The sequence below is a fragment of the Leuresthes tenuis genome, unplaced genomic scaffold (genome assembly GCF_036924035.1).
Source record: "Leuresthes tenuis unplaced genomic scaffold, fLeuTen1.0.hap1 SCAF_19, whole genome shotgun sequence".
Taxonomy (NCBI): domain Eukaryota; kingdom Metazoa; phylum Chordata; class Actinopteri; order Atheriniformes; family Atherinopsidae; genus Leuresthes; species Leuresthes tenuis.
The window spans coordinates 11,819,757-11,838,209 of NW_027325373.1; the positions used below are offsets into that span (position 1 = coordinate 11,819,757).

The window sequence follows — 18,453 nt, forward strand, 5'->3', positions numbered from 1 at the left end:
GAAACACAAGGAAAATAATCAACAGCCACATCCTAAATCATAACTTGTTAAGTAGCAACATGAAACTTGGTTTCCTTATTCCTTATTCCTAATAAGTTCTTTCTTATTAGTGGTATGTTAGATTGGCCATTTCATGATTAAAACAGATGAAGCCCTGTTGTGCTAATTTAAAACAGTTAAAAACCTGTGGTGCCGTTTGGTCTCCATCAGGTCAAAGACTGAATACCTAAATTAAATTTTTTAAATGCCAGTGTATTGCATATGAAGGCAATATGCTAAACTCAGAAGACATGAAGCACGTCTGCATGTCCTGTCTTCATTTTAGGTTATTGTGGAGACACTCTTGCCTAATTGCCTCCACATGTTCTTTCTTGCTGGTATAGTGTATGGCGCAGTCTGGAGGAGACAGTCAGCGTTGTCTGATCAAGCTTTTCCTCTGTTCCTCTCATTAGGCCAAAGTATAATATTCGGAGGCCCATGAGATTATTCAACCCAACTGAAGTATTAAGAACACGTTGAATGAAAGCTTTCAAAGCCCTCTGTTGTATAATACACATCTCAAGGAACAGTAAGTAAAGGGAGACCCGTCTGCAGTTGTCATTATCTTCAGTTGGAAGATGGCTCAAACAGCTTTAATGTTTTTAAAATTAGAACAAAAAGAAAAAAAACATGACGAAGAATACAGAATATCTCACATGTACAACAATCATACTTTAAAATGAACAGGTGTTAAGAGCCAACATTTACATTCAATGATAAAATCGGCTTTGAATAACAAATTTGAAGTAAAAATGAACACAAACATTCATTAAACAGATTTGAAAAAGCTCTGCCAAGGATTTATCAAGGGGAATCAACAGAGCAAACAACAGATGAGCAACAGTAATGTTGGCGATGATAACGTGTTCATTGGTATTTCAGGGTCTTGGCTGATTTCAAGTTAACCGTTAAGATAACCATATTTTTGGACCAGTGAAGAGTTGCTTTGGTGTCGGACACAGACAAATGGAGGCAAAGCACGCACACTTTCAAAGCTGTAAACCATGTTGACAGCAAAACTCAAAGTCTGGTTTACTTGTCCTGTCATTCCATCACCACATCAAAGGAGAAAGGAGTCTCTGTGCTTTAATCGTGGGAAAACCAGCTGAAAATAGTCCTTTCGCACAGCTGTATATAATCTAGTGTGGGTAACGGACACACAGTGAAACATCAAACAATCTGGTCTCATAGTACATGTAAACTACAGCTAAAATCACCCACGAAAACAACAAAGGTCTTCTTGTTACAAATACTACATGATTGTAGGCTGCTCTGTTTATGGATCTATTTTTAGAAACTGGTTTGTGGAGTATTTTTTTCCTATATCTTACCTAGTGATGCATAGAGAGTATAAACACAATAGACATGTCTGTAGTGCACTTGGTTTAATTTTTTTTTTAGTTTTTCTTGTTGAGGTGGGAATGATCAGATGCAAACTAGTTCTTTATAGAATTTGGAGTACAGTTGAAGTAGACATGGCCCTTTAAAAAAAAAAAAAAAAAAAAAAAAATATTTAACCAAACAAATGAGTTCTGAGATTTTTGAAAAATGGGATTTTCCTCTGTTGGTTAAAAGATATGATAAATTAATTAAAAAACAGCTTTAAGAATGCAACACAACAAGTACAAACCTGAAAGAATTTCCTCTGTCAAGTACATTTCCCATCCGTGTCCCCACAGATTTGATTTATGGTTTTGACAATCACTGATAAGAGTGCTGACGTCATAACAACATTACAGGGGTGTAAGAGAGGATTTATGTGACTGGAGTGTTGTCCCATTATGTCACTTTGTCATAGTTTACATTCTTCAAGTACTTTCATAATAAGACACTTGAACATCCAAACCGAATGGACGAGGAGTGTAAAAACATCCGAATGAGGAGGAACATATTCCAGTTCTATGTTTATTCAGACTGTGCTTTACCCAGCTGAACATGTTTATTTGGAGGCAAGTTTTCTGCATAAATTGGAGCCTTAAAAAAAAAAAAAGAAAACAGCTACAGTTTTTTTTTTTTTTTTACTTTTAAACTATGAAACACATTGTTTATATAATGATTTCTTTTTTTTTAAACTTTCTAAAACTATGTGTTTGGTTAAAAATCACTAGCATTGCATATCACTTCTGTACATTGTCCAGCCAGAAGGACTCTAACACCAGTAGAGTGTGTGTATCCAGGTAAGGACAAACATGTTTTCATCTGAGTGGAAATGAACGGTGGAAGTAAATCACAACAGGTAACCAGTTGAGACTGAAAGGGGAAAGCTGTTGTGTGGTTGATTTCTGGCAGAAAATATGACTAAATTATATATTTTTGCTGTTCAGTACATTGTAATTACTTGACTAAAGGTACATGGCACTGTGGTTCCATTAAAAGTAAAGTAGTAACGTTAAACCTTTTTTACCGTTAGCTCCAGCCTTGTATTTGAGCAGACCTTACCATACGATTGTTTTCACAGCCAAAGCAAACTGGTTTTCCATAAACTTCAGTCTGAGAGTTTCTGTTTAACATGTTCATGTCGTTGCTGCAATGGGCTGCAGTTTTTCAGTTGATTTTATAAATGCTTTTTGTTCTAATATCATGGAAATCTCTGCTGCTGAGGAGCTAACAGTCACAATGAAGTTGTGGGAAGCAGCCTTAGGAAACTACGATAATTGTTGTATATTTATTGTCATTGGAATATGCAGCACAGCACGATGAAAGAAACCCCACGTCCATGAGGTTGTGGCTTGGTGCATCTGGTTCCAAAACCTCAAAGATGATACTGAAATTTTTTCCTATTTTTTAAGGTTTTTCTTAGGTTTTCTTAGGTTGAAGGTTTTTCTGTCTAAAGCTCAAAAGAAATCACCAGAGGAACATACATCAATTTGTTACAGTGAAAATTTCTCCTTTGTATATTTATACCTCCTGTGATTGTATAACTTCAAATTTGTTTTACTTAATCTAAAACCTTCAACTCTTCGGGTGTTCTGGATTCAATCTGCAGACATGTTCATATATAGCCACAGCCACTCTACACCCAACAAGCTATGGTGATACAGGGTGAAGTAGAGGACAATCCAATGCAGCAGAGAGCCCCCACTGACTCCTGGCTGCCTTAGCCAGATGTGGTGGGGTGGTCAGAAGAAAAGTACAGAAAATAAATAAATAAATGGGGGGCTTTTTACATTGCTTGAACTTGCATTTGAGAGACACATAAACTAGAGGGTAGTTTATTCTGTTGTGGTTGCAGTGATTTAACCTCAAGGAAATCACCCTTGATGCCCTCTTCAGTCAATTTTTCACCTTGGGCTGCTAAATGCATTTAAATGCACCTGAAATGAACTTTTTCTCTAGAAATTTCTTGCCAAGATGAGCGCACATGACTGGAGCTGTCAAGCTCACAGTGAGGAGCTGTTTTGGAGCTGAGCTCCTCACTGACCTGAAATTGATGGCATTGATGCCTTCAGTCAGTAGAACACATGTGACTGCTGATAAGGGGGAGAGCACAGGATTACAACCTAACGTGTGTTAGGTTGTAACAGCAAACATGCAGAGGGAGCAGTAGTCAAGTCTGTAAAGTATCCAGGCAACCGACGGCTGCTCCTGCCAAGCCGGTTATATACTGATTTGCGTTTACTCTGGTGCAGTATAGCATATTTCTGTCAATATTAGCACTGTCACTGTAAATGTTGTGGTTCGAAACCCTCTTTTTAGAGACGCATATAAAGAGAGGAAGCAGAAGCATAGGATAACTGCAATAAAAATAGGAAAAAAAAATACCCCCCCCCCTCTTCCCCATAACTAATAACACACCTCTCTGCTGCACTTTCTTTTTCTCTTCTTCTCTATGTTGTATTTGCCGAGTCCCCCTTTTATCGTTTAAGCATTTATCACACAAGTTAAATGTAAGATGTCGATCTTGGTCGACAAGGCTTTGGAATAATGTAATTGCATGATTGAAATGCACTCAGCCCTGTCATCCCACATAACTTATGATATCTGTGTTGAGTTCTGATTTCCAGCCTGCTTTATTTTAATTAGATAAAACAAAACTGTAACCAGGGATGAAAACAAAAGGCAGAGGCAGATGATGAGAGTCACATGGTTACTGCAGATCAGATGAACTTTTCCTCAGTCTGCAGTGTTTTTTTGCTTCTGAAACTGCATCTGAAAGTAGAGTAGGAAAAATGCAAGGCTACTGATATGTGTGCTGTTTTTCCTTTTATGCTGAAAAAATGGATATGTAGGCTGGTAAGGCAGGGATCTGTGCTGAGAAAGCTGTGTCTGTTAGCCTCTCCATCATTCAGTCAAATGCCATATGCCAGACTGTTTCTCTTGGCCCTCAAAGAGACAGAGGCAGGGTGGAAATGCGTCAGTGTGCTTTGCTCTCAGGCTTACTCCTCCTGTTAACCTCCTCATTCTCTTATGCTGGAGCTCTGTGTGTGTGTGTGTGTGCGCGCATGTGACAGGGTGGGTACACAGAGAAGTCTGTGTTGATGAAAACCACACTCTCCATTTTTTTTTTTCTCTTCCAAATAGTCTTCTGCTGTCAAACTGATCTAATGTTTACTTATTTATAGCACCATTTGTCAGCTTGTAGTTGGATATTTTGTGTATGAATCTGGTCCAGAGAAAATTTTTTTTAGATATCTGCATCTGTGATCTAATAACGTGAGGCATCCTGATTAGATCAGCAGGAAGGAAAAGACAGACTCGACTGTTTCTTCACCAGGAGCAGGATTTCTCTGTACTGTTTACAGTCAGACACACCTCAAAGGATGAGAACAAGCTCTGCTTTTGTGATTGTAAGTGAGTTTAGTAATTTTTAGCATGAATAATTGTTGTTATCAGTTATAGATATAGTTATCTCAATGAACAAAATTAACAAAAAATTGCTGAATATAATTTCATTTAAATTACAATTCTATTTGTTCAGTTCAAGTTCACTGGGTATTTACGTATAATTTACTAGAATCACTCTATTCACTGTCCCCTTTGTGATCGTGGCTTTTCTCGATACTACTCCATTATAGACTGTAATAAGGATAATGAAGGGATAGTTCTAAACAAATGTCTGCTTCAGTGTGAAAGGTAGAGCAACACAGTTGTCCCTTCATTTAGGATGAGAAAGTAGGTCCAGCTGTGCAGAGAGCAGGACAGCAGGACAGCAGAAGGTCTGAGCTGAGCAGATGTTCAGGGGACCACCCTGGCAAGTGTTTTTTCAGTTTGTTCAGGGAAAATACAGACAGAGAATGAATCCGCCCAGCTGCCCCAGTCTGGGACACTGATAGCAGATACAAACTGTCTCATTATAGACTGGGTTCTGTTTGAACTGGGCTGTGCTGTTTGATCTCTAAACCTTTTGCTGTTTTCACTGGCACCATGTGGTGTTTCTCCATAAGCAATCACAATAATACATTGGAGAAGCTCTTTGGAAAATAGGCAGAGTGCATATTAGCTGTTAAGTGGAAAACTGTAAATGGAAGCATGGGGATGACGTCAGCATCGGCCTGTTGGGTGGGGCTGTTTTACAACCTGGTTTAAGGCTCAGTTAGCACTTCAGCTTAGTCAGAAAGGAAATGTGTGAGTTTGTTGACTGTTTCTCTGATAGGAGACACACAGACAGGAAGGGAGCCAGAGGACATACTGTTGTGGCTGATCCGGAACCAGCCTTTCTCACTCAGCATATGTTTTTTCGCTTTTGTTCTATTTTGTTTTTATGAGTAATGAGGGACTCATTACTTCTGTTCACTTATTGTCTCCTTTTCTGCATCTGAGTTTTAATTCTTCACTAGCAGAGTGTTATAAGATCTTTAAGTTACCCAACAGACTTGTTAAGTAATTGCATGGTGGTTATGATATGCATTAATTGATAAGAAATAGTATAAAAGGTATGACACTTTAATGTTGTGGCTAACGGTGCTTGAGGATATTAAGAACAAAACCAAAGAGGGATGTTGCAAATTCTTCAATTTCCAGAACCTCTCAAGAGAAAGATAAGAAGGAAGAAGAGACGAGCAGGCCGCCCTCTTCTCTCACTGGAGTTAAAACTGTGGCAGCTGCTTTAGTCATAAGTGTAAATCAAATGTACGCTGCACTCCAGCACTAATTCAGGCACAGATATATGCTTAAATATACAGTGTGTTCACACACACACCGCTGAGTTTTAGCACCATATTTACAAATTGCATTTATCTATTTTCAGCCACTTAAATTTCCAGAGGCTGAACAGTTAAGTAGTACAGCACTCGTTCCTGATGACCTTTTTAATATATTCAGTTATCACACATATTGTTTCATTTGTAACCATTCCCGTTTTGGAGTGTTTAACTTTACTGTGACACTGAAGAAACATAATTGGATAAATTACGTATCTTCTACAGAAAAATAATGGAAATTGTAAGACAGCTTCTAAAATAAAAAGTATCCTGGACTTGAATTTGTATTCTGGTGAGAGGGCATTCATTTAAACTGTGTTTGGCTGCACTACATTCTTCTTCTCTGAACCTGAAGCCACTGTAGGTCTGAGCAGGACCTTAGAAATGAGGCACACACCGGTGAGAGAAGAACATGATCCTTTAGGTTTTCTACAGCTTGTAAAAACCAGGATTGGGCCATAGACTGAACCTTGATTCTCAAAGCTGCTAAATATTAAACTAATGTTGTAAAGTGTCACATGAACAATGACTTATATAATCCTCCTTCTGTCTTCACAGACCCTCAACTGTCTCTAAAGATGGAGAGCACAAGGTATGAAGTAATACATTCATTTAAAAAATGCATTTTTGTTGATTATCATAGATGTTTACATCATTGTCCCCCTCTGAGATTAGTTCAGGACTGAAATTCACTTGGCATGTATAACTGACCTGAGATGCCACATTTGAGAGCACCTTTAAACTTGTATGGCACAGGCAAAGCTTTCATTCATTCAGCGGTGTGAGATCACAGTTAATTTTTTATGTGATTGTGGTGTGCCGGTGCCAATGCCGGGTCACATGCATGAGTTGTTTTGTTTTTTTGTGTGTGTGGATTTGCTGTATGTGCATGTTTGTCTTCACCTTCATCCAGGATGAACCTCAAGAGATCATTAAGCCTGTGCCAATCACTCACCCTGCGGCAAGCACCGCATACACCAAGCCCTTAAATCAGCCCAGTCCTGCATACAACAAGACAGCTCGGCCATTTGGGGGGGGCAGCGGTGGGATTACAGCTTCATCCTCCCCAGCTGCTCCCAAAGTTGCCTCTATTCCTTCTGAGTCATCAGCTTTCACACCAGCCGCCCCCTCCCAACCACCGCAGCCTCCGTTTCCGCTGAAGTCAAGCCTTGCTGCTCCAGACCCAGCTCCAGCAAATTCCCTCCCCAAAACCAGCCCTGGCTGCTCTACCTTCACCTCCCCGTCTGCCTCTTCCTCTTCATCTAACTCATCTTCTCCAGCCAGAGTGACAGCCCCCTCCTCCCATCCTAATGTCCCACAGCCCTCCGTCTATAACACACCTATCAACCTATACTCCAATGTCAATGCTTGTGAGGTGGCTATGGGACAGAGGCGGGGTCTTTTGGAGAGCCAGGGGCTCACAGAGCATGTTAATGGGTAGGTAACTCTAATCCAACCCAGCTGTCACATGTTTTCTCTTACATGATGTCTTTTTTATGAAGAAATGTCGTTGCATTAATCAACAGGCCCAGAACTTTAGCTCACAGATGCAGCAGACTGGTGGACATTTTTGCGGTGCAGTCTGTCTGAAAGAATGCATTAAAGAAAATATTATACCCTGGTCTAATCTTCCCGTTACCTCATGCCCCATTACACCTTACCTCAAAATATGTATCTCATTTGAAAAGCAAATAGTGAAACAGCCCATCATCGTCTATGTTTTCACACAGCTGCATACAAGGGAAATCTGAGGCTCCTATTATAAATAGTTTAAATTATGTTCGGGGCAACTGGAGCAAGAGGGAGCTGAATGATGACACCATACTAACTGATGCAGCAGCCTAAATATTTGTAAGAGACATTGGATGAACACTGCCCTTACGGGGCTTTTGGTGTAAACTTTGTTTCTAATCGTCCTAAATCCTGGCACCCTTTTGCTCCTGGAAACCAGAGTCAAATAAATGTGTAAAAAAGTATTACATAATTGCTTTCTGCAATTATTTGAACTGATTGTGATAACTTTTGCAGAATTGGAAGTTTCATTGATGTGAATAACAAGAGCCGTATGAAAATAAGAGAGATGTCCTTCACTATTTCCTCTTAGTTTTTCTCCAGTCTTTTTGTTTTAGCTTAATGCCACCTGCTGTTTATCACAAAGAGCCTATATTCCATATCCGATCAACTGCATTTCACTGAGCGTTTGTTGTTTTTAACATCTTAGATTTAGTTGTAAAGCCAAAGGCCACAGCATCGCTTTAGGTACATTTTGAATTCAAGCCAAATGAAAAAGAGATTGTGTAACTTTTGTCAGTGTTACATTAGATTTACTGCAAAAAAAAATGTGTTCGTCCAAAAAGATAATAATACTTATATAAAATTGATAAAGGCAATGCAGTTATTTGTACAAAAGTTAACTGAAATTTCATGAACAAGTCAGCCAGAGCAAAGTTTGGCAGGACTGGGCTTCATCTGCATGCTTTTCGCACCGTTTGGCTCACAGTTGACTGGGCTATAGTCGGCACTTTGACACTTGTTCTTCTTTTCTGTTTCTTCAGGGAAAAAAAAAGAAGAGATTTATTAGCGTTAAGTCACCACAGTGGTTTAAATTGGACTTCTATCGCTGAAATGTGTGAAACTGACCAAAACGTCTGTAAACTTTGCAAAATCTGTAGTTGTAACATGGTCTGTTCAGGGATATTCTAGAATATTTTCTGGTTTTGGTCTCATAACTTGTGGGAAATGACAGAGAGTAAGAAACAGAAAACAAAACAATTTGTTAAAAGTATCTTTTTAGCTGCTGCATTGCTTTGCTATCAGTCTTTCTTTTGTCTCAAACCTTATATTGTCAGCTCTTAGATGTTGTATATTTGTTTAATCGTGTGTGTGTGTGTGTGTGTACGTGTGTGTTTGTGTCTTGACCTGCATGCTTTGCTTCTGTGGTTTTCTTTATGCACATGCTCTCAGGAGGGGGGTTTGGACTGTGCTTGTTTTCCCCAACTGCTTTATTTATTCTCCTTTTTGGCTTCAATTCTTTTCCATGTACCCTTTCTTTGCTCACAGGATGAGGAAGAGACAAACACCAAGTTAGTGCCATGAATCAAAATATGGCTGCTGCAATAGCAGGCTAACTATGTGGAATGTGACGATAGCCTCTACATTGCTATGGTTTATGATTACCAAAGGCATGCTTGTACCTCTTGGAGATAACCCTCACAAACCTCACATTCCTGCTCACCAACTTACGTGACTCACTTATTTCAAAGTCTGAACAAACCTGTGAATAATCAGCATCAGAAACCCAACCGGACACCCAGTGGGGGTCAGCTCATAATGTTCATTCATTCTCTCAGGTGCATCTGTGCTAGCTGTTGCTTTACACCCTGAGCTGTCAGCACACTCGCGCTTCTCACTGTAGTGCCACTCAGCTCTGCATCTGTCTGGCTTATCTGTTACTAGTGTCAGTATGTTTATTCAAGGCCAGTAAAATCGCTGCCAGTATATTCTGCTTTGGCTAAGAATAGCCTGACTTTTGCCACTTTTTTAAACACTCGCCTACATTGAGACAAGTTGCACATACTTTTGGCAGTAAACTGACTCCCAGTTTTAGACAGGACAAGGACACTAAACTGTGCATGTTAATACTCAAAATAAATATCATTGCATTTTAGAGCATGGTCATATTGCTTTTGGAAAAGATGAGCCTTGATGTTTAAAGCGCATTACTCCCATCTTGTGGTGCAGCACACTGATGTTAATATGTTGCCGATTTAATTAAATGCACCATTTTAGTATAGTTTATCTAATTTCTTTTCACTTCCTCACTATTAATAATCTATCTGCCATTGCGATGACTTGACCTTTTCAAGTGCATTTCATAATTCTTTATTTCCTGGCTAACTTTTACTCTGGTTTTCTTCTCAACTAGCAAGCCAGAGAAAATTCTTAAGTAAGTAAAGATCAAAGCAGTGCATTGTCACAGTGTTTTTAGCACTTTACGTGACTGTAGATTTGAGATCGTTTCTGTCTTTGTACATTGTCCTCAACATTCTCATTGCTCACCTGCAGAACTCCACCTCAAGTTAAACCTAGGAGGTAATTCTTAAACGTAATAGATGTCAGGTCCCACTGTGAAACATGTATCTACGAGCTTCACCAGTCTGATAGATTTGCATTGAGAGCAGAGCACTTATTGCTCAATATGCATGTGTTGCGTGCACTGTGTGTGTTGGTTGCTATGATATCCCTCAGTGAGTGGAGAGTGGGAGTACTTTTCTAAACTGTAACATTGATAACCTGCGGTAAATAATTTTTTTTTCTGCTATTAACATAAGTAATTAGTTCAGTAACAAACTAGTTGTTGAGCAGCGATGTTCCTATACAGCTGGAAACTTAAATGTTTTAAGTGTATATTTATACTATGTCATGGTTGCTGTGGCTGTATAGGAAACCTGCCGTGGAGCCTGATAATAGCACGCCCCCACCGAGTGATGCCAGCAAGAAACGTTTGATTGAGGACACGGAGGACTGGCACCCCAGAACGGGAACCTCCCAGTCGCGCTCCTTCCGCATCCTGGCCCAGCTGACCGGTACTGAAAATGGTGTGTACCAATCTCACGGTGATCACATCAGATTTCAAGGAAAATTGAATTTGCTCAAGAGACACATTACCTGTGTTTACTAAAGCTAGCTGGAAATGATTTTGATCGCTGGGAAGTGTTGTACAGCTAAGCACGGTATTGCAAATCAGTTAATTTTAGATGTGATTGCAATTTCAGGGCAGAGATTCCTTAGAACTTTTTCTAAGAGCTGAGTTGTGTTCTTTATCTCTTTGATTATCCATCTGTGAAAACTACATTTCAACTGTAGATAACAGTCGTTTATAGTTTCCTTTTAAAATGACAGAAGAAAGCTTTCATCTCTGTAGAATTGTCCATTAATTTTATGTTTCTCTTTTATCTGTTAATTAAAATATGAGTAGGATGTGGTTCTGGGCCTTCCTCCATCTCAAAGGAGCGAGCATGCATGTGTGTGTAAATCTGTTCAGATGCAAATTGACATCAGCAATAACTCATTTAAAGGAAGTGAGATAAGAGGCATTTTTGTCTTTTTATGAAGCTGGTGTGAGATATGTAAAGTATTTAATCTTGATGGTGTTTCTGCTGCAATTAATGCTTGGAAAATAGACCATGTCTAGCTTACAGTGCTTACGCTTTCTTTTTCAAATTTACTTTCAGAAGGTGAGCCTGGAGTATGTTGAATTAGATGTAGAGCTGCAACCAGTAGAAATATTGTTTTAACAGTCTGTCCGTTCATATTCTCACTGACCATTTGTTATATCTTTTATTATATTCTCATTGGTCTTTTTTTTTTCTCTAATGCAGAACAAAATCCAGAGAACAGCGGAAAGAAGTAAGTGGTTGGTGGTTTTCTAATAACTTCATTTAGAGTATATGTGTTTTTTCCTGGCCAATCTCGTTCTTTCAAATGTGTCATCTTATTACATTTGCAGGAAGTAATGCATGTGTTTTAGCAACAGTTCTGTTATGACTCGGTCATATTTCTCGGTCATAGGGGTTTCAAATTTAAAGTTGGCCATCAAAATCCTCTCAACAGCATGTCTTGGGGTCTGGGATTTAGAGTTAAGTTTTGATTTCCTGATCTTATGCCCCTACAGGATCATGCTTAATTAAAGGTTTAATCTGAAGAAACCACATTCAGAGCTCTCAGAGGAAGACAGATGAGTGGAGACAGCTATAGAGTCGGCAGAGGCTGTGATTACCACTGCTGTTCTCAGTTTAAAGTCGATTTGATCGACAGTAAAACACAGACTGTCCTCCGCACCAAATCACCAAATGATTAATGTGTCATTCTCTGGAAGCTGTGGTTATTAAGTGGTAATATAAGTGGGTACAACAGTCCTGCTAGAAGGAGAATCTTGCTCTTGCTCTTCTTGTTAGTGAGATTTTATTCTGTGGGCTTCTCTTATAGGGAGAAAAATATTATTTTCTGTATTTTTCTGTATTTCCTGCGTTATCTTTTACTATATTTCTCCTTTCTTAACTGTCCAACTTTTTCCATTTCTCTTTTTCATTTCTAAAATGCTTTCTTGTGGCGCAAATCAGACTGAACAAGTTGGATCCAGAAGTTGTTGGACACATGTACAACAAGCTGAGAGACTGGCATCATGGCGTTTCAGCGCGAGTGCTAAATGTGTAGTTGTAAAGGCTTTGTTTTGTCTCATGCTTTATTTAATTTCAACCATTACATTGCCTCATTTTGTATACTTGCATAGTTGTTGTTGTAGTAAGGAATCAAACCTTCATGCTCACATTGTTGTAAGGTACATTTTATTTGGTAACATGTAATTATTTTCATGTAAAAGTGATGCATGCACGCAGAAAATATGTACAAATCTATACACAGTGTAGAATTATTTAAAAGCTTATTTGCAGTTCTGTAGTCTCTTGTGTGAACTTGAGCCTCCACTTTCTTCTGTACTCTTCTTTGATTTTCTCAGCACGGCTCTGTCTTTTCCCTTTATTTTCTGCACTAACCTTGGCAGTTCCATTTGTCAGCTTTTCATCCTTTTGCCACAATAAACTCTTTTCTTTACTGCTTTTACTTTGTCTTTTATTCCTTATTTTCTTTTTGTCTGCTCGAAGGAAGTCGACCTGTCAATTCCATTTTGTGAAGAGAAGAGCTTAAAATGCTTACATACTCAGAAACTGGCATTATTTAAGGCATCTCCTTATATGAATCACTTCTACCTCTGGAAGTTGTTTTTGATGCGTTGTTTAAACTTTTCACCCTCAAGAAGGGTGTGGCTCTTCTTTGTCTTTATAACTTATTCAAACAGGAATACATGACACACTGGATAAGAGAAAGAAATTGCATCAAGATGGAATCAAAACCATAATTAAATTCTTGATAGCACATTAGACCTTCTTATTTACTAAATCTATAGCACTTTGTGGTTACAGATTGTTCACTTGTTGATGCAAAGCCTTTGCTATCTCCTACCATCCATGGCTATCAGCATACCTCTCTGCAATGGCTGGCAGCTTTGATCCAGTAATATAAAGGCTGCTTATAAAAAGGAAAGAGTTCGATAGATGTTTAGAGGGCCCAGCTTTAAAGGAAAGCTGTGAAATCTTTTACGTAATAGACTAGAAAGACTAGTGCTCCTCTATTCCTTTTGAAAGACATTGTGATTCTTAAGATTTTGCAACAAGAGGGTAAAACGGGCCCCTGCTGCATCATAGTGTCTATGGCCTTCTTGTTTCAGGAGAAATAAAGCCACAACCACTTAAAAAGCCTAGTAAAATTACAGTGTTGGTTTTTAACTGCTGCTAAATGTTGAAGATGAAGGAAATGAACCAAGTGGGAGTAACATGTACACCAGATACTGTGGCATCACCTCCTGTAATTGCTTCCTTATGTCATTAACTGTGGAAACATATGGACAGTAGGCGGCAGTGCATATCATTAATTTAAAATTGCCCCATAATTATTTAGGATTTTTTGCCTGCAGTGAAAGAACTAGCCTGCAGGTCATATTAACCAATCATTTATTTCAGGTTTAGTCTGCTTTTTAATTTTGCTTATCTGCTGGTAGATTCCATTATTATTAACACTGAAACATAGACAGTGAGCATCATGTTTGTATTGGTAGACAGAAAAACAATTGGCTCGACTTATAAAGTTTATTGAGACTGTGTATGTGTGGTTTGTTGGGATTTATATGAATTGTGTATCTGTCTCCTAGTGAGGCAGTCGACAAAGCCATCCCTGTTATGCACACATTGCCTGCAACGAAGACATTTTCCAAATCTGCTCCCAGAAATGGGAATGTTGCCCCAGCTTCCCCATTTAAGAGCCCCGCTGCCCAGAACAAAGCCTCCTTCCAGCCTGGAGGCCTATCAGGTACAGTAACATACAAAGTGCAGGATTCCTCACCTGTTCTGCCTCTACGTTTGCTTTTTACTGCCACTGAAATTATTGGGGTTCTGCCTCGGCCAGGACACAGTTTGCCATGTGTTATTGCTTCTTTTAGCCTACAGAGGGCAGCTCCATTCTTCTAAACCACTGCTGCTAAGCTGTAACATTTATAGCAGGTTTAATACCTGACACTAAAACATTTAATATTATGGGCTTCATAAAAACTAAAGGTATTCGCTTAATAAGCTCAGATTATTGGCTTTTCCCAAGATCCTGTGACTCAGATGGATTGTTAAATTCAGTATTGTGGATTTTATTTTGTGTGAAAACTCATGAAATAGAGCAATTCCTACCACAAGACCCTAAGCTAGTCAGTGTAAATATTTGCTGAAAGGTATCAGTCGCAGGTTATTATTAGCAATATAACCAAAAAAAAAAGTATGCTCTCATATGTGAACAGATGCTCTAAGTGCCCTAATGTATTTCCCTCAAGAAATAGCTGCTAAATTGCACCACAGGGAGAAAGCAGGAGAACACAGTGGTTCTCTGTTGGTTGTTTATCAGATTAACACACACTTGAGCTCAAGTAAACAAGCTCATATCTCATAGTAGCTGGATGGAGGGGGGCTGATTAATGGAATGTGCTACACAACAGTTTTACTCATTTAATCATTTATTCCCCATGAATGAAATATGTGGGGAATTTAACTACCAGCACCATTTTTAAAGACCCAATTAAGCACCAAATCTAGGAAGCGTTGTGCCTGTTCTGAGTTACTTTAATACTTTACTTTACTTTAATTTAATTATAGCTATACTAAATAGCATTGGTTACCTGTTAAAATCTCTTTCTCCATTTCTGAAGCTCCTTCACATGTGTTTTTAAACACCCCCAGAATATTTTTGGGTTTTTTTCTGGCTCTTTACGGTCTTCTACACAAAAAGTTGCATTACTAGAAACACCTCTACTCCCTCATCCATGTGTTTAAACATATATGTCTTATGTAAAAGTTTGCATTGATATAATGTAACTGCATAACATTTAGTTTTAGTTTTGATTGTGCTTTAATGACATAATGACATTCAGCTAAATGTTTCTTATTTGTCACATTTCTTATTGACTAACAATTTCACTGCATCGAAAATATAAATGTCATTTAGATCTGCAAGCAAACCTTTCAGGCATTTATCATCCATTTGGACAACAGTATTGTCTTATAGACTAGGTGTGATGTCACAAAAATCCTGTAAATAAATAAAAAAGTTCATATGCATTTCACCTTGCATTTTGAGCTGATTTAGATGATCCCTTTTAATAGCGTTACTGTTCCCTATCACCATAGACTCAAGCACTTCCTGTAAGGGTGGTGACCTCCATCTTGAATCATTTTTGCACTGAGAAAGAAGAAAAAACTATTAAATTATCCAAATATATCCAAATAATTTTTAACATGTGAGAGGTTTTTTTTCTATGTGTCTCTGAATTTTGTTGCAAAAAACCGATCCCTTGTATGAGAAAGTTGGGGTGACTCAGCCCAACGGAGTGTTGCGCATTGATCGTTGGAAAACACAAACCCAATCCATTTTTTTTTGCTTCAGGTCTTCCTAAAGTTGGAGCAACTCCTTCATTTGGTAAAGTTGGAGGTCCAGCTCTAAAAGGACCAGACCGCCCCGCTCCACAGCCACATCCAGAGGACCTCAACTCCCTGGTGCAGAGGGCTGAACACATCCCAGCTGGTACGCGCACCCCAATGTGCTGCAAGTGCAGCAACGTCATCAGGTAAGTCAGGGAAACTGCATTTCTACAACAGACCATGGAAAAATTAAACATTTCACTAACTAGACAATTCAATACCGTGAAGAACTTTGTTTGAAGCTTTCTGTTTGAATAATCCTATGTCCCATTCTTGCTCTCACAAGGGGCCCATTCCTTGTGGCTATGGGCATGTCATGGCACCCGGAGGAATTCAACTGTGCTCACTGCCACTCCTCCCTGGCAGACCATGGATTTGTGGAAGAGAAGGGCCAGGTGTACTGCGTGCGTTGCTATGAGCAGTTCTTCGCTCCCAGCTGCGCTCGCTGCCAGACGAAGATTCTCGGGGTGGGTTCAAAACCTCAAAACCAGATTGTCCTCTGCCTATGTATACCTTAACTGGAAACTAATACTTGTGATTTTTTTTGTTTTTGTTTTGTTTTTAATCAGTTAAAAACAAAGAAAATGCTGGCTGTTGAGTCTGTCAATGTGCATTTGAGTTTATATGTGATTCTCTGTTGTATAGTATATATTCAAACAAGAACAGGAACGCACATTAATGCAACTGCCACTACTAATAACTTTGATATATTAAAGAAGGAATCATTATTTGTACATGTAGAAGCTTTTCACTAAGTTCTTTAGAGCTGCACTCTCAGTCACTGTGGAAGAAATGAGAATTATTTCTTTGGCATGAAGTGGAAAGAGGCTAAAATAAATTGCATTCAGTGGCTCATAATTAGAAAATAACCTATAAACCTCTCAGATTCTCACATTTTGGCTCTGTTTCAAAATTATTGGAGAAAAGCACATTGTCAGATATTAGTGTAATTCAGCATCGAAACTGGTTTCTAATGTTGTTTTTTTTACCATTTTACCGACAGGAAGTCATGAATGCCCTGAAACAGACCTGGCATGTGTCCTGTTTCATCTGTGTAGCCTGCCAACAGCCAATCAGAGGCAACATGTTCCACATGGAGGATGGACAGCCATACTGTGAAAAAGGTACAGAAGGAAGCAGTCAATACGAAGCTAGGTGTTATAAAGAAAACTTATTATAAAGCAAATGGGGTAACATCATCAATACACTAATTTACAGACTACTACACCATGTTTGGGACCAACTGCCATGGCTGTGACTTCCCCATTGAGGCAGGGGATAAGTTTCTGGAGGCTCTTGGATTCACCTGGCATGACACCTGTTTTGTGTGTGCGGTAGGTTCAGAAGACAGTTCACACAGCAACAAATCACCTTAAAAAACAAATAATTACCTAAACAGCGTGAGCAACTAAACTCTTCTCTAAACTAAACATGTCTGGCTTTCTTTACAGGTCTGCTCTACTAATCTGGAAGGTCAGGCTTTCTTCTCCAAAAAAGACAAGGCCTTGTGCAAGAAACATGCCCACACTGTCAACATCTGACCTGCCCTTACGAATATAAACCGAATAAGACAACAGTGTCGGTTTGCAGGAATTTATCAGATGTTAAATATTTTCGGATCTGGTTCACTTGCGTGTGCATTCTGGTAGATTAACGGTTGGGCAAAGATTCTACTGTAAGCTTAATTTTTTTCTTGTCGTATGTTGTCAGTTTACTGTTCTCATTCCTTATTTCATATCACTTTGTAGCTGAATATGCTAATTTGAGTACATTTAAATGCACTGTTTGTATTGGTGCAGGAAGACTTTTAAGACTCACGTTTGGGGCTGGGCTTTGTAACTGTGCTAGATGTGTCTCGAGCTCTCGATGAGGTGTTTGCGTTCAACAAAAGAGATTTTTCTGCAGTGACCTACTGAGCCCCCTCGGGGTCACATACTAGAAAATATTTTGATGTGGAAAGCTATGCTATGCATTAGTAAAGTCAGTGCAACCTTCAGAAATCAGGATTATTTATCTTTAGGGAGATGATATATTTATTTTTTTTGCAGGGATCACACGGTCAACATATTCTGGAAATTAAATGAAAAATGTTATTATTAGTATAATTTTTTTATTTTATTGTTGTTTTAAAGTTATATGGTATTTAATCATCCTGGCTAAATGAAAGCAAGTACATTCTACACTGTTTAGGTCCCATTTTATTGTTGATTTTTAAGTTGTTTTTTTTCTTCTAAAAGACTTTCTCATAGCCCCATACACATCAAGTAGTTTTAACTTCAATTGTTCTTTTACTTCACTCCTGGCATTAAAATGCATTTAAAAAAAGCTTTTGTTTTTCTCTCAACCTTCCACTCTTGACAGATTTCATTCCATGATCATCCCACCAGGACTTTGTTGCATCATGTTTTGGTGATTTATTTTTTTTGGAATTTGCTCAATAAACCTAAATCATTTATAATATATTCATCCAAAAAGTCGAGTCAGTTTTTTTTAAAAATTATTATTATTTTGAGAAGTTTGTTTTTGTATAGTTTTCCTTGAAACATAAGCACAGCATTGAGTACTTTAATAACAGTTTACCTTATTTAATTCCACGTGACACTTGCCCGAAACATTGAACAGAAATCACCTGCTTATGTGCGTGTTAATCGTGATTTTCATTATTATTAGTATTATTGTTATATTGTCAGTACAGTGGAGAA

General features: G+C 38.6%; 1 protein-coding gene across 3 annotated transcripts in view; it reads left to right on the forward strand.

The window, feature by feature from the left end:
* pdlim5b (PDZ and LIM domain 5b) overlaps window positions 1–18,213 on the forward strand; it is a 34,874-nt gene extending 16,661 nt beyond the window's left edge. The window contains exons 4-15 of one of the 3 annotated variants that reach the window (XM_072372697.1): window positions 6,738–6,771; window positions 9,240–9,262; window positions 10,105–10,125; window positions 10,245–10,271; window positions 10,623–10,777; window positions 11,561–11,588; window positions 13,945–14,102; window positions 15,717–15,897; window positions 16,038–16,218; window positions 16,755–16,875; window positions 16,970–17,085; window positions 17,203–18,213. In XM_072372697.1, the coding sequence (XP_072228798.1) occupies window positions 6,738–6,771; window positions 9,240–9,262; window positions 10,105–10,125; window positions 10,245–10,271; window positions 10,623–10,777; window positions 11,561–11,588; window positions 13,945–14,102; window positions 15,717–15,897; window positions 16,038–16,218; window positions 16,755–16,875; window positions 16,970–17,085; window positions 17,203–17,292 (1,135 nt within the window). In that variant the 3' untranslated portion in view covers window positions 17,293–18,213. Of the gene's footprint in view, window positions 1–6,737; window positions 6,772–7,092; window positions 7,617–9,239; window positions 9,263–10,104; window positions 10,126–10,244; window positions 10,272–10,622; window positions 10,778–11,560; window positions 11,589–13,944; window positions 14,103–15,716; window positions 15,898–16,037; window positions 16,219–16,754; window positions 16,876–16,969; window positions 17,086–17,202 lie in introns of all 3 variants that reach the window. The other 2 variants (XM_072372696.1, XM_072372698.1) reach the window with 2 other exon arrangements.
* The last annotated feature ends 240 nt before the right edge of the window (window positions 18,214–18,453 follow it).